We start from the raw sequence: 17,321 nt of genomic DNA on the forward strand, positions 1-17,321 counted from the left end.
AGTTTTCGTAACGTCGGATGCTCTCTACGGTGATAATATGCATACAAATGTCTGCATATTGCATCCTCTTCAAAAGAATCAACATTCGTCACACGTTTCTCAATGTGTCACTTTTTCCCCAGAGTTTCCAGACTTGGCGGTTTGGAGTTAAGATTTGATGGCCTGGAATATGTATTCAGTTTTTCATTTTGCTCTTTGCCTATGTTTATAACTGTGGTTCTGTTTATTCTTAATGCTACCCCAGTCCTCTCGACTACCTTATTAATGGAAAGAAGAGGCCCTCCCTTCTCCCTTTCCATCTCAAAATATTGTCTTACATTGCAGCCGTATTCACGTGATTGTCCTCTCAATGCTATTGCTTGCCCAACTTTCTTTGAAAATGATTTCAGACTACAAACTCTAGGATGACCACACTTTTTATTTTCAGACATTTTGTACACAGAAGTCACTACAGTAATTTATCACACACTCGTAGTGGAAACAAACACTGAGATAATGCAGTTCACACAACATGACGCACACAAGACCAGGTGTTAGCAGGTACTGAACCATGACGCATAAGCAGTGGCAACTATGCAGGGGAGGGATGCTGAACGTCAGTGTGTGATTGGCCCACACTGACTCACGGTCACGCGCTTGGCTAGCTGTCAAGTAAAAAGTAGTTTTAATCACACTATAATGTCCATGGTCTTACTGGTATTGAACACTACCTTTCCAGACACCCTATGGACTCCAGCAACCTCCTTCCTAGTCACAATGACCAACTATATCCTCACCCGCAATTACTTCTCCTTTGAAGGCATTATCTATGAACAAAACTGGGGTACAGTTATGGGCACCCGCATGGCACCATCCTACGCCAACCTATTCATGGGCCATTTACGGGAATCCTTCCTAAAAACCCAGAATCCTAAACCCCTCGCCTGGTTCAGATTCATTGGTGACATCTTTGCTATCTGGGTTGAAGGTGAGGACACCCTATCCACATTCCTCCAGAGCCTCAACAACTTCTCCCCCATTTGCTTCACCTGGTCCTACTCAACCCAACAAGCCACCTTCCTAGATGTTGACCTCCACCTCAGAGATGGCTACATCAGTACCTCCGTCCATATCAAACCTACTAACCACCAACAATACCTCCACTTCGACAGCTGCCACCCATTCCATACCAAGAAGTCCCTTCCGTACAGCCTAGTCATTGCATCTGCAGTGATAAGCAGTCCCTCTCAAAATATACTGAGGGTCTCACTGAACCCTTCAGTGACTGTAATTATCCTCCCAACCTTGTAAAAAAACAAATCTCCCAGGCCTTATCTTTTCATTCTCCCACTGCTTCCCAAAGTCCCACAGTCCAGCCACAGAGGAGCATTCCCCTCATAACTCAGTACCATCAGGAATTGGAGCAGTTGAATAACATTCTCTGTCAGGGTTTCGATTACCTGTCATCATGCCCTGAAATGAGAAATGTCCTGCCCACTATCCTTCCTACCCCTCCTACAGTGGTATTTCGCCGTCCACCAAACCTTCACAATATACTCGTCCATCCTTACACAACCCCTGCAGCCAATCCCTTACCTCACGGTTCATACCCCTGTAATAGACCTAGATGCAAGACCTGTCCCATACATCCTCCTACCACCACCTACTCCAGTCTGGTCGCTCACATCACCTATCCCATCAAACACAGGGCTACCTATGAGACAAGTCATGTGATTTACAAGCTAAGCTGCAACCACTGTGCTGCATTCTATGTAGGCATGACAACCAACAAGCTGTCTATCTGCATGAATGGCCACTGACAAACTGTGGCCATAAAACAAGTGAGCCACCCTGTTGCTGAACACACTGCCAAATATAACATCCATCTTAATGACTGCTTCACAGCCTGTGCCATACGGATCCTTCCAATCAACACCAGCTTTTCTGAATTGCACAGGTGGGAGCTTTCCCTGCAATACATCCTATGTTCCCATAACCCTCCTGGTCTCAACCTTCATTAGTCACTGTCCTCAACCATCCAGCCCCCTCCCTGTTCCCATTCCAGCTTTACACAGCTGTCATTTCACCGTTACACCCAGTCTTTTAATTTCTTTTTATTTCTCTCCTTTCTGCTACTCCCCCCCCCCCCCTCCCTCTCCTCACCTTCACTCCTGCCCTCCGCCTAAACTGCAGCATTTCACTGTCTGCCACCCCTACCATACTATCCCTTCCTCTCCCTGCCCCAGCCTCCTCCTTACCCCCACCCAGTCGCCACTCCCGTCATGCACTGGTGCTACTGCTCACAGTGTGGTTTCATGCCACCCCTACCATACTATCCCTTCCCCTCCCTGCTCCAGCCTCCTCCTTACCCTTATCTTTTCTGGAAGGCTCTCAAAATATCTTACGTTTGTCACATTCATATATTCTGCAATATTCAATGTTTGTATAAGTAGCAGCAGTCGGGAATACTCAATGTTGGTGAAAATAGCAGCACTCTCAGTACAGGAATTCAGTTCTGTACTCACCATACATTGGTTTTCTTAGTAAACATACTTTCAGTAATGACCGTTATAATTCACTGTTGTCTGATTTTGGATTTGGACTTGAGTATGGTTACAATGTGACATCTCACATTAATTCCACATATGGGTGCAAGTATGACTGTACCTTTCATTTCTGTAAGTGGTATTTCTGTGTGTTTGCATACATCTACATACCTTTAACCAGTCCAGTACTGCAAAACCCTGCTGTTTCCTGCTTGTTTTTAAACTGTTGTGTCTGTGTTTGCATGTCAGCACTTACTTTACTATATCTTTTTTTCAGAGTGGTAGCAAAAATGTAATAATAGAATACTGCAAGGAATTGTAGACTTTTTCCTTCCGAATTGAAATTATTTTGATTTCTTGAATTTCCTTTTCTTATAAAATACTGGGAAATTCCTGCTCCAAGCACGGTGACTATATGAGCAATTTGCTTTGAAGCCTGGCACTGAACATCATGACCCTGCTTTGAGGGTGTCTTTCCTGCATTTTTGACACGTAAATCCAATTACATCTGCTCTGAAAAGATGGATGAATTGAATGTTAGGCTGGAGGTCTCAGTCTTCTGTAGAACACCATTCACTGTTCTCATCACATTTTTATCTACTGTTATGTCTTCCATTTGCCACTCCTTTTACAGTTTTGAGATGTTCATGTGCATGAAGTCTCTGGAAACTGTGGTGTCCTTAATGAAGTTGTGCATATTGTGTTTGCTATGGCATGTTGACCAAAATTCTTAGAATGCAGAAATGTGGCTGCCTTGTGAGATGTACCAGTTACAACCAAGAGTGCCCTGTTGCAAATGTCTTTGATATATTTTATACCAAAAGCTTTTCTGATACAGAAGGGCAATACTTTCTTAAGAGACCTCTTCTCTCTTTATCCTAAGTATGACAGTCTTACACTATAATCTGTTGCAGTGACCAAGGTATGATTTTCCCTATGAAATCACAGGAGGACTATTCTGCCAAGTCCTCATAGTTGCATGGGTGCTGATGGTTATTTAATTGCCTTATGAGGATCCATATATGTTTCCATGAACACCTAAGGATCTGTGCTGTCTACCCAGACAGAGATCAGCTTGCCTGGATAAACCTTCGACAACAGAGTTACAGCAAGTTTCCCCACACGTAGGCCACTACTGACTATTTTGACATATATGTAATGGTTTGTATGATCCTCAAAATCTGAACAATAAAGCTAAGACCCCTGCTCTCCAAAACACACAAAACTGAACCATTATATCCTCACAGTTATTGCTGTATCACATCTTGAGTTTAAAGTAATAGACAGTTGTTGCTGAATCACATCTTGTGTTTACAGTAATAGAGGACTCACAGAACTGATCAACTGACAGATCAGAAACCACAGGTTTGCTACATCTGTACACAGCCATCACTTGCTGAGCTAGTGGGAGGAGGGAGTATATAGGATAGCGAGAAATTATACTTGCTGACTATGAAGGAAAATACTACTGCAAAGCCTCAGGACCTTGTGTTTGCCAGTCATGTGCTCACAAGAGAGTTTGAAGGTCCCCTAGGAACAGGACAATGTAGTTTTGTGTATTGGTTTGCTCTAAATAAGAACAACAATTTATATGCTGAGCTACAATGTTGCACTTCTTGTTTGGTGCTTAACACCAGCATTACATGGTGGACAATTACCTTTTCTTATTTAATATTATGTTTATTTGTTTTCTTATGTTCCATGGTATGTAGTCAGACAATGATAGTTGATCATGCAGTAAATAATTATATAACTCACAAAAGGCTCTTGAAATAAAAGACAGTAACAAAAGGTTTGAGACAGCATATACAAATTAATAACAAATTACAATGAAAAGCTTTAAACTACTGTGAGGAACTCTCGCACAGAATAAAATGAGTGCACTATAAGGAAGCTCTTCACCTAAGATTTGAAAATTGTGAATTCTTCAGTTCTGCAGGAAGCCTACAGAAAATGTAACCTGCAGAATAGTTACACCTTTCTGCATGTTAGTTAAGGAAATATTATTGAAGTGGAAACTCTGTTTCTGTTGAGTATTCACTAAGTGAATGCTGAAGCTCTATTTTAAACCAGTCTATTATTCTTCACCAAAAATTCCATGAGAGCAGACTTTCTCCTTAATTCTGCACTGCTGCAAGTTGAATACATGTGAAGCACAGAGCACTTTTGTTAAACCAAATTAAATACCTACTGCCCCCTATGTATCATTTGATCTACAAATGTCGTAAACACAAATTAATAAACTGAATTTTCTGTTGATACCAAGATATATTACTGGTGACATACATTGTCTTCTTAAAAACCTTCTAAAAACCCATAGCAAGGGAACTAGTTGGTAACCCCTTCATGTAAGGAAGTTTATTAACAAGTATTTCAATCTTTCTAGAAACTTACCACATCTGAAAGATACCACACAGAAGGAAGGGAGGGAGGAAAATTAGAGTTTCAGGTCTTGTTGACTACAAGGTCAGTAGAGGTGGACCACTGTCCTCTCAAATACAAGTCCAGTGTCTTACCACAGTATCAACTGACTCAGTCACACTGAACCAGTGAGAGTAAAACACAAAAGATGTGTTGCACCCTACTGATATTACATCATATGCCTGTGAGTTTTTATTGTTTAGTGCTTCAATAACCAAATTTACTCCTTGCTGTCTCACGTAGCTGCATATCACATAATTGTTGTAGAACACAAAGCGTTTATTAAATATTTTTCATAACTAATGTGATTTGCTAACACTTTTGTTCTTTCAGAGAAGATACATGTAGGCTCCCCACTTTCTGCCCTGATACTTTATTCCAAACGGCTATGGAGTTTTAATTTTATTCAAAGAGTTATTTTCTCTAGGTGTATTACATTGCTTTATATGTTTGATGACATTCTGCAGCACTTTGCTGTACAGTCTGTAGTTAAGTTTTGTATCTGGATTCTCACATTTGTTCTGACCAGACATTCTGATCTGATCAGTTATCCAAACCTGTTTCTTACTGGCACTGTCTTTTTCCTTGTAATTTTTCAATGGAAAGGAAAGTCTTGAAGATTTGTAGAAATTTAGTATGTCATCCAGGTTGACTGTACAAGAAACTTGTTGCCAATACTATTATTTAAGTCTGGCTTTTAATGTCTGCACTGAAAATGAAAGATATCTCTAAATCTTTTGTTTACTACCTTGAGAAATTTCTCTGTATTAAACTGCTTCAGTGTTACGTTTTGTGCATCATTATCTCAGAGACCATCACTGATATCTTTTTTTTTTTTCAAAGTGCCCGTCTATTAGACAATAACTGTACTACTATTTGTTTGTTACCTAATTGTAATAATTTGTGTTGCATGATTCAAGTCAGTTCATTGACACTGTTTTTCCTGGATAAACAGCGAAAAACTCAATATTGCAATTCCATAAGAAATTAATTTGATGTTTTCCTTACTAGCTGAGCCAAAACGATAAATCCTGTACTCTAGACCTCTACATGAACATAAGTAAACAATGGAAAATCCAGGATGCAATAATGATGATGATGTTTAACAACAGATTGCCACTCACCATATAGCAGAGATGTTGAGTTGCAGATAGGCACAACAAGAAGAGTGTCAAACAGAAAGCTTTCAGCCAAAAAGGACTTCTTCTGAATTAGACAACACCCACCCACCCATACCTACACACACACACACACACACACACACACACACACACAGAGAGAGAGAGAGAGAGAGAGAGAGAGAGAGAGAGAGAGAGAGAGAGAGAAAGAGAGAGAGAGAGAGAGAGAGAGCATGTGTGCGTGTGTGTGTGTGTGTGTGTGTGTGTGTGTGTGTGTGTGTGTGTGTGTGTGTTCTGTCTAAGAGATGACCTTTTTGGCTAAAAGCTTACTTGTTTGACAGTCATTTTGTAATGCTTATCTGCAACTCAACATCTCTGCTATATGTTGAGTGAAGTCTATCCTTTCCATATTTTCATTGAATGTAATTAAAAGTATTTTTCCTCGGCAATTCAAACACTCCTGCATAGATCTTCAATATTCATTTAATGAAACATTTTTTATATGTCCATGCTTTTAAATGAAACATTACATATAGTATTAGTGGCTATTCCCACCATCTGCAAAGAATACTTTGCATAGAAATAACACAACATATTTACCATCTAAAAACAATTTCAGTAGATGAATTATTACTAGTTATCTTCTATCACCTGTTAAAGTGAATGTGGTGACTCTTATAAGTGGGCCGAATGAATTTCCAAAGATATGGCTGTTGTGTTCCATAGCATTTTCTGCATTGGGGTTCAGTACACAGTCCCTGTGTTCACTCACTCCCACTAACACCTATTTTTATTTTATTTTATTTTACATGTCTAGTTCCATAGAATCAAATTGAAGAGCAAATCTCCAATGTCAAGGAGCTTGTCAGTACATGAAATAACAGCATAAACGTAATAACAGATAAAATAAAATGTTTATAAAAAAAAAAAAAAAAATAAAAAAAATAAAAAAAAAAAAAAAAGACAAGCCATAAGTTTACGTAAACGCAATCAACATTATGGCACAGTAATCAGCTTAATTTTTCAAGGAACTCCTTGACAGAATAGAAGGAGTGACCCATGAGAAAACTCTTCAGTTTCAATTTGAAAGTGTGTGGGTTATTGCTACTATTTTTGAAATGCTGTGGTAGCTTACTGAAAATGGATGCAGCAGTATATTGCACACCTTTCTGCACAAGAGTCAAGTAAATGTGATACAAATTCAGATTGGATTTCTGCCTAGTACTAACTGAGTGAAAGCTGCTAATTCTTGGGAATAAGCAGACATGTCTGCTTATGTCTGTATATGTGTGGATGGATATGTGTGTGTGCGCGAGTGTATACCCGTCCTTTTTTCCCCCTAAGGTAAGTCTTTCCGCTCCCGGGATTGGAATGACTCCTTACCCTCTCCCTTAAAACCCACATCCTTTCGTCTTTCCCTCTCCTTCTCTCTTTCCTGATGAGGCAACAGTTTGTTGCGAAAGCTTGAATTTTGTGTGTATGTTTGTGTGTCTATCGACCTACCAGCGCTTTCGTTCGGTAAGTCACCTCATCTTTGTTTTTTTTATATATATATATATATATATATATATATATATATATATATATATATATATATATATATATATATATATATTATTTTTTTTTTTTTTTTTTTTTTTTTCTTGAGAGGCCAATGTCAGAATACCCAGACTAATGAACGGGGTTTGACAAGAAGTTCGCTAACTTACATCACTTATCACCCAAACCGCCTGTTTCCTGTTTCTGAGCCAAAAACATCCTTTGAGAATGGTTAGAGTTACACCAAAATATAATATCATATGTCATAAGTGAATGAAAATAAGCAAAGTAGACTACTTTTCGTGTCGAACTATCACTTACTTCAGATAACATTCGAATACTAAAAATGGCAGCATTAATTCTGAAGAAGATCCTGAATGTAGGCTTTCCATGACAGTTTACTATCTATCTGACCACCTTCAAATACGAACTATTCAGTTTCACTAGTCATATGCCCATTCTGTGAAATTAAAGTGTCAGATTTTATTGAACTGTGTATTAGAAACTGTAAAAACTGAGTCTTATTGTCTACAGATTGGAGAGGCCTTTGGTTGTTGGCTGATTAAGTTGTACACTGATCAGCCAGAACATTATGACCACTGAACTACTACTGATGTAAATCCATCCAGGCGATAGCAACATCACCCGGTGAGGAATGACTGTTAGTCAGACACAAGCATGGTGCATGTAGTACCAGTGAGCATGCTGTCCATGTGCATAGTGAGGAAGGCACACAATCTATCTGAATTTGACCAAGGGCAGATTATGATGGCCCAGATGTGCAGAACAAGCATTTCGGAAACTGCACGACTTGTCAGGTGTTCAAGGAGTACTGGGGTGAGTGTCTTCAACACGTGACAAAACCCAGGTGAAACCACATCCAGACGTCATGAGGTTAGTCGGCCACTCATCATTGCAGATGTTGACCTCAAACACTGAGTAGTTCTGTAAAACAGGTCAAGTGGCAAACTGTGGCAAAGCTAACATTAGACTTTAATACTGTGCAGGTTAAGAAAAGTCCTGGGTGAGAAAGAGGGTGGAGGATGCTATCAGTTACAGAGCATCTTGAGGAGGTATATTTAGTAGCATGTTTCACACAGAAGTTAAAACAACTCATGAAAGCCTATTACAGAGAAAGCTGTCTTCAAAAGCAGAGTTTATTTGTATAAATGACTATGAAATTAAACTAAAGCTGTTGTAATACAACACAATTAGCAGTAGGGAGGTTGTTACTAGTCATTATCATCAGATCATGATTATAATTAAGGCAGAGACTCAGCACACTTTTCCATCCATCCCAACACTGTCATCTTATAATACAGGTGGCTATGACCCAACATGCTTACAATGAGAAACTTGGTTACTGCACAAACACTACATTACATGATTAATAACTTTACACTTAGTCTATATTTTCTGCTTTGTATCATGGCTGACTTTGAGCAGGAATACCACACACCTTTTGCAGAAATCTCTATGAAAAGCAATGTTAAAGGTTGTGACAATATCAAAGAAAACTTAAAGTGTGGGAAACGTTGAAACATAGAGTAGTTAATGATGGCAAAGCATTGTATTGACAGAACAGGATTTCTGTTGAGACTGAAAAAAAATGAATGAGTAATGCAGGAGAGCATAAAATGCAGGAACATAAAAATGAGGCTTTAATGTATTATGAAAATGGTAGATTGCTACTCTCCATGTAGAGGAGATTTTAGGTCACAGACAGACACAACATAAAGACCACTAGACGTGTGAGCTTTTGGTCAAAAGATCTTCTACTAAATAGACAAAACACACACACACACACACACACACACACACACACACACACACACACACACACACACAGACACACAAGCATACCTCAACATAGATGACTTCTGTCTCCAGTCACAGTGTGGCCTCTGTGGCCATAGACATTAGTCGTGTGTGTGTGTGTGTGTGTGTGTGTGTGTGTGTGTGTGTGAGTGAGTGAGTTGTGGTTGTGGGAATCTGTGTGTGTTGTCTACTTTAGAGGAACAAATTATTCAGGAATAAAGAAGACGACTCACCAAAATCCAGAAGCACTGCGTCATCAATAGATACACAAACAAAAGGTACAGAGATACTGTAGCTTTTGGAATAAACTCCCTTTTTCAAGCTTGTAGGGAAAAAGTTCATACAAACCAACACATGCTCACTCATATGCACATGCCTTTCTCCCTACAATGAGATCAGTCAACTACTGGTGCTTTCCTGGGCCACAGTAAATGTACAGAGATGAGGCGGTGGTGTGGGGTAAGGGATGGAGAGAGGCAGGAGACAGGAAGGGGGTTGAGGGGAAGCATCTGGCAGCTTATCAGAGAGTGGGGAGCCATCTGTGAGCTAGCTAGGGGTGTAGGTGGAGGGGGCAGATGGCAGATGGCTGGACACATGTGCTTTTATCTCACGCCCTAGTCTATGGACTCACGTGACCAGCCATTTGCCATTGGCCCCCACCACCTACAGCCCTAGCTAGCTCACAGATGTCTCCCTACTCTACAACGAGCTGCCAGATGCTTCCCTTCAATCCCCTCCCTGTCTCCTGCCACTCTCCATCCCTCACTCCACACCATACCACACCCCTATCTCACCCCAGAATCATAACTGTCAGCCAGGAAAAAGCTAGCAGTCAACTGAGCACAATTTAGGGAGACAGGTATGTGTGAGTGAGTGTGTGTGCATTTGTGAGGATGTTTTTCCTACAAGCTAGAAAAAGGATGTGTTTTCCAAAAGCCAGAGAATCTCTGTAAATTTTTCTTGTGTACCTTTCAATGACACAACGCATCTGCCTTTCAGTGAGTTGTCTCCTTTACTGATGAATAATTCATAGTTCTCAACCAGAACTTTCTGTACGTTATTATACTGCTTTAAAAGAAGGCCTTTTGGACAAAAGCTCACATGTCTGGCAGTCTTTTTGTTGTGCCTGTCTGTGACTCAACATCTCCTCTATATAGCAAGTGGCAATCTCTCCTTTTCATAGTACTGTTATTGTTTCATCCTGGATTTTCCATTGTTCTTTTCCAGTAATACTTATTTTAACATGAATCATTGTATTTATAATTCAAATTCAAGGCAACAAAAGCAGTTTCATTGCTTTAAATTGTGGTTTAAATGACTGTAAAAGTGAATTTCCTATCATAATTCTAATATGGATCTCTTTCACATTATGAAAGTCCCCTGAGCTGGACAAGAAAGCAACACTAGAAACTCTTTGAATCTGTTTTGATTTCAGAGTATTCCAGATATATTTGTTATAAGTGAACAATGTCAGATGTATACCCCAAATCTTTATGAAACAATGAAAATACCAGCTTGGAATGTCAACAATATTAGGAAAAGGATAGACTGCTACTCACCGTAAAGATCACACACTGAGCTGCGGACAGGCAGAACGAAAAGGCTGTTATACATTTAGCTGTTGGTCAAAGTCTTCTTCAGAAAAGAAAACATACACACACAAGCAAGCACACCTCACACACATGACTGCCTTCTCTGGCAGGTGGGACTGGAATGCAACAGTCACATTGAGCAGCAGTGTAAATGTGTAACAGTCTTTTTGTTGTGCCTGTCTGCAACTCAACATGTCATCTTTACAATGAGTAATGATCTATTGTTCAGATTGTTATGAGCTAGTCTTTGCATGGTGTTATCATACTAGATTGAAGGTTATTTCTGAAATGATATCCAAGAATTCCTTGAAAGAAAATCTTGAACATTTTAAAATGCTTCAGGCTCTTTGATGGCCTTTCTTATTTTGTGATTCAGACTAACAGGAACATTTCTTGAATTGACAATATGTGTCACATCCACCAACCAGTCAATTTCATTTACCTTAAGACCATTATAATCTCAGGCTTCAGGTCAATAGGAAATTACTTTCAATCATCACAACCCTTTAATTGAATTCCTATCACTAACTGTTACATGTTGACTTGGTCACTTACTTGACAACTAATTTACCAGTATTAATGTACTACTTTACCTTGAGATAGCAGTTACTCAGGAAGGAAGAGCTAGTGATAAATTCCACAACACCTAATATTCACCACATTTGTGGAACTTCTACTTTTTCTTCTGGATGTCCTAAATTGAGCAGAATCACTGGCAATTATGATCAATTTTATGAAGCACAATAGTGAAAAAAAACTAAATGATAAGTGATGGTATCTGTTGCTCTCTGTTACCTACCTTCCTAGTCTTTCCCCTAAGCAGTCAAAGCACTGACCACCTGTCAGCAAACAATGGACTCAGTGCTTACAATACTGCAATACCCCAATGGTTAATTCAATACAAAAATTTACTCTGCCTTCAATTCTGATGCAACAGTGTAAAGACATGAACAATTTTTTTTTTTTAAATTCTTACTTGTAACAGTTGTTGGAGAATTTGTTGTAGGATGCAAGAGTAATGAGACCTCCCCAAGCTGGACTCAATGCAAAAAATATCTGCACTGCAGCATCTCCCCAGACCTGTAACAGATTACAGCCTCAGGTACTGAAATGGAAGTATCATTCATTATTGTGTTTCACATCGATAAGTCTAGAATAACAGAGAAACTATGATTTGCACTACAGTTTGTTTAGGTACAAGAAGAAACTATCAATATTAAATTAAGATACAACTTTTGCAACGGACTCTTCTTTAGCTAAAGAAAATCCAGAACTAAGGTAGTCTGCTATGGTTCTACTGAAAGGAACTCTTTCAGAACACATTAACAGAAGGTAACACTCAAAGTTCTTTAGCATAGAGCAAGAAGTCACTAACCTACAGCAAATTAACTACCTACTATGAACAGCTGACTTTCTTTGCGAGAATCATTTTGGTTATTGAAAGATCTTGGTGTCACTTGTTTTGTGCAGTGAAAGCAAAGCACTTTACGGTGTACTATTCAACATCTCTCTAGCAAAACTGATTTCTATGAAGCATACAATCCCACAATGGCACTAACCATGTCCCATCCAGATAAAAGAGTACAAAATGTCACAATCAGAAACAGACAAACGCTATCAATTCTCACCAACCACCTTCATCAGGTCCACAGTGTGCACGTAGCACTACCCCAGCAACATCTGTCATGGATAGCATTTTTATAACAAAACGTATGGGCCTCTGAGCCCTCAGTTACTAAATGTGACTTGACATATAAACTAATTTCATGTATTCTAATTGATTTCACTCTGTCATCCATTAAAATTGTATCTCTTTCATGGCTGTGTGTTTCCTTGTGTTCCTGGCTAGAACACAAGTTGCAACAAGTGAGGGAAAAATTTTCATATGTTTTGGATTCCGTGGTTTCTTTGCTGTTCAGCTAGATCATGGAGGCTTTACTCCAGTCACTCCTGTGACAGCAGCAGCTGCATACAGCTGTATTGGAGTGGTTGTTGTCTATCCTGACCCCTTCTCAGCCGCCAGTTGTTCACCTGTGCTGAAACCACGGTAAACTGGAATGCTAAGAAGAAGTGGGTTCACCAAAATTTTGTGGCATTCCGAGCAGTTGACAAGGTCTGTAAAGTTCATTTCTTATCATGGATACTGCCTACTACCTCGTAAGTATCAACTGCTACACCAGTTAGCTCCTCTGTGGGAAGCAGAGTCAGTTTCTTTCGTCGATGCATGTAATTTGCTGTCCTCTCATCACTGCAAGCATATGCATGTGGTTGCTGTGTGTGCTGAATTTGATGAATGTCACAAACAGGCACAGCAGTCATATTGCACTTGGGCAGATCAGCTACAAGGCCTCAGTTATAAGTGTTGTTTCATCACAGCTAAGTTTTGGGATGTCACAGTCAAAGACATGATCATTCATTCAGCCCCATATAAGGAGGTTTGTCAATGTGCCCTTAAGCTTGAGTACCCAATGTTGGAAGAGATTTTGAATATTGCACAGTCATTTGAGGTTTCCCACACTGTGGGCTGACAATTGGAGGCTTGGGGTTATGCTGTCAATCTTGACAGCATGTAGCCCAGTGCATGGAGCCTAGTACACTGGGTGAAGAAGAGAGAGGCACAGTACCAACAAGCCAACTGGGTCGACACGAACAAATGCATTGTCGGCAGCAGGAACAGTGAATGCCACTTTTTCATTACCCTCTGTCATGTAGCAGCTGTATGTCAAAATGTACCCTCCCCCCTCTTGCAGGAGTCACTGCATGAATACTATCATTGGATGTTGATATTTATAATGTTTTGTAACTGTGATTGACATTGTCTGCAAGCCAGAACAAACTTTTCATTGAAATGCAGTTGATGAATCAGCCATTACTACTACAACTCACAGTGGCAGCTGTGTCCCTATTCAAGTCACAGACATTTGCCAGAGCTAGGGTCACCACCATTAGCACACATCAAGCATCGATTGGTAAGCTGTAACAAACTGTAAATTCCTATTCTCAGCCAACTGATGGCCAACACAGTTGTTCATTTCATTACATACTTGGTTGTTAACAATGCAAATGCTGAAAATCTGTGTGGCTTAGATGCTTTTGCTACTTTTTGTTTTGCTATTGTGGATACAGGGCATCTAGTGTCAGACTAAGTGCCTTATCACAAATGGAATTCCATGTGTTCCGAGTTTTATGACGTTTATGCCCCAGGGTTACATTGTGCAAACAATTTTGCACCACACGTCACCCTAAAACCCTTTGACTGCCTTAACGTTTTTGGACATGGTCAGTACCAGTAGCTTTACGTGACAACTTTAAGACAGAGCTGGAGTGCTTAACTTCATTGGAAGTGATTTGACCAATTTCCTCAAGAGAGGAGAATGGGCTACACACTTCATGATCATAAAGAAGCCATCTGGTCAACTTCAGCTTTGTGGTGACTTCAATGTCACTATTAATGCACAGTCACTCATTGACACTTACCTCCTGTATTGCCTGGAAGAGTTGCTCAAAAATTCTTTTCAAAAATCGACTTGTCTGAAGCCTACCCTCATCCCATTAGACGAAGCATCAAAACAGTTCTTGGAGTTAATATGACTTTCATCATCTGTCAGCATCAGTGTCAAATGTTTGGGGTTGCTAGTGTGCCTGCCATGTTCCAGCATTTTTTAGAATAGATTATGATGGCTGTTCTCCATTGCATTAATTATCTTGATGGTATCGTCGTGACAGATGCTACCTCGGATGACCATCTACATAACCTATGTTCTTTGTTTACTGTTCTGTAGGCTGAATGCTTTGAATATAATCTCAATAAGTCTCACTTTTTCCAACATTTCATTGTTTATTTAGGTCATGAAATTTCCCAGAAGAGTGTGTGCTCCATGAAGCAACATGCAGCCACCATTACAGCTTTTCCCTAAGGATCTAGCCTACAATAACTTCAGACGTTCCTCGACAAAGTTGCACACTATCACAAGTTTATTCCCAGAGTGGCTATTATTCCCTACCCATTGCATCTGTTGCTTTGGAAATGTGCTCCTTTTGTTTGGTCTGCAGCTTGTGAGCATGCTTTTGTGCAGCTTAAGGATAGTATTCGCTCTGTGCCGTATCTTGCAATATTTCAATCTGGCAAACATAATGTTCTGGCCACAGACACATCCCGATATCGGGTGCGCATGCTCTTGGCCCATCGCCATTCAAAGTGCTCCAAACAGCTTATTGCCTTTATTGCCAAAAACACGCAAATCAACTCATCAGCATTATTCCCTAGTGAAAAAAGAAGCTCTTGCTATTGTTTACACCATAAAAAATTTCATTTGTTCTGGTATGATGTAAAATTTCATTTAATCATAATTCCTAGGTTTCACTGTTTAGTTTGTCAGAATCCTTACCAGACAAAGCTGCTCATTGCCTTCAGTGTTGGGTTCTGTTCTTGTCCTGCTACATTTATGAGAACCATTTTCATCCCACATCTCAACATGCAAATGCAGGTGCTCTGTTCTGGCTCCCTAAGGGCCTTGAATCCTCATCTGACCAGAAGGAACTGCTATCCAGTTGAAAAACTGGATACAGAGGTGAGGTATATGGTGGATGGTTTGCCCATAACCAGTTCCCACATCAAATTTGCTGTGGCTGCTGATCTGGTGCTCCAGCAGGTCATAAGCATTATGCAACATGGGCCCCGACCATCCACAGAGCCAGACATCAGACCTGCTTCAGAATTTTTATGCATTACACCATCACTTCTGCCTCTTGGACAGCATTATTCTCCTGTCAATAGAAGGGTTTACTCCCCTTATCATGGTTTCAGCAGCTCTGTGGCAGAGGGTCCTCCACTTATTACCTCAGGGTCAATGGGGGATCTTTCTCACAAATACAATGCTGTAATGTCATGTATTTTGGCTGGGCATTGATCAGGAGGTGGAACACCTTGTTGCAGCCTGCCCCAAGTGTTGGGTCAGCTGGTGGCAATGAACACTGTTTTTTCACCATTACTGGTTCCCGCACAGCCTTTGAAAAGAATCCACATTAATTGCACTGGTCCTTTTTTTAATCACTTCTGGTTATTATCCACTGACACTTTTTCTTAGTACATTATAGTGCACTATGTGATTCACTGCCTGTCCAGAACAGCAAACAGCAGATGCAACTATTAAGGCTCTCTTGAAGATCTTCTCCATAGAAGACTTCTTGCACCATGCTTTTGGACAATGGTGCTCAGTTCATAGTGCAATCTTTCAAGGACTTTTATATACAGAACAGAATTTGCCATGACATGTCACAGCACTTCCCTTCCATATGCAGCCGAATGGTGAGACAGGATCCCTAGTCCAAACATTGAAGACACAGATGTGCAAGTGAAAGAATTCCTGGCTGATGAGGCTCTCACAGTTTTTTAAGCTCTTTCAGAACAATGCCAGCTGGGGTCAAGAGTCCTGCCAGGCTCCTACATGGGCATCAGTCATTGGTGCTGCTCAACTTTTTGCTCCCTGGTAGGCCCCCCCTCAGTGATGCCAGTCACTGTTTCCATGGTTCACACCCACTTCACTGGTCTGGGCCAGGAGGTTTGGGTGGCTCTGTCACTGGATTCTGGCCATCATCCACAGCCAGTGCTATTGCCGCGTCTTCATGGTTTGCAATGGAGATTGACTTGTGGCATGCCACCAGGACCAGTTGTGCCCCACAATGAGTCCAGGGCCTTTCGCGTGGGCTGTGGGCCCAACGCCTCGTTCTTTGTCAGCCCTGGCCACTGTGAGGGTTGAGCAAACCTTCTTATTGTGGTGGTCAGGGCTTCACCAGCAACAACAGCGTGTTGCTTCCTGCAGCTTGCCATAGCACTGTGCAGGCACTGCCATCAGTGAGGGTGGAAGCAGGATCTCCATCACCAGAGCCTCTCCTCTCTATCTGCCATCATTGCTGGCCGTGCTGGCACCTCTCACTATGGACTCAGATAAGCATATAGCTCCCACTCCCCAGTTGCTGGCTTGCTTCACTGGTCACCCTGGGGTCTATGGGTAGCAGGGTTGCCATGGTCCTACTCACTTTCATCAGCACACAACTGTCCAGGTGGGTCAAGAACTTCTCAAGTTTGTCGCTGGAACAATTTTAATAACAAAGGAAGAGCACAGGTTGGGTAGGAGGATCATAAAACAGACTGAGTGGTGAGTAGTTTAAGGTGCCACATAGCATAAGCTAAAACTGATCACACTGGTGGTTTTTCATAAAGGGAGATCATCCTTGGAAAATGGACAATATCAGTTTCCATATGACCCATTGAAAAGGAACACAATAGCGGCAGCTGTGATACAGCA

At 40.7% G+C, this 17,321-nt stretch overlaps 1 protein-coding gene across 1 annotated transcript in view; it reads right to left on the reverse strand.

Moving 5' to 3' along the window:
• Positions 1-17,321, reverse strand: part of LOC124805414 (sodium- and chloride-dependent glycine transporter 1-like) — a 224,514-nt gene that overhangs the window by 104,062 nt on the left and 103,131 nt on the right. The window contains exon 5 of the mRNA XM_047265976.1: positions 11,990-12,093. Within this exon, the coding sequence (XP_047121932.1) occupies positions 11,990-12,093 (104 nt within the window). The remainder of the gene's footprint in view (positions 1-11,989; positions 12,094-17,321) is intronic.

This window comes from Schistocerca piceifrons, chromosome 7 (assembly GCF_021461385.2).
Source record: "Schistocerca piceifrons isolate TAMUIC-IGC-003096 chromosome 7, iqSchPice1.1, whole genome shotgun sequence".
In the NCBI taxonomy this organism is placed as follows: Eukaryota; Metazoa; Arthropoda; class Insecta; order Orthoptera; family Acrididae; genus Schistocerca; species Schistocerca piceifrons.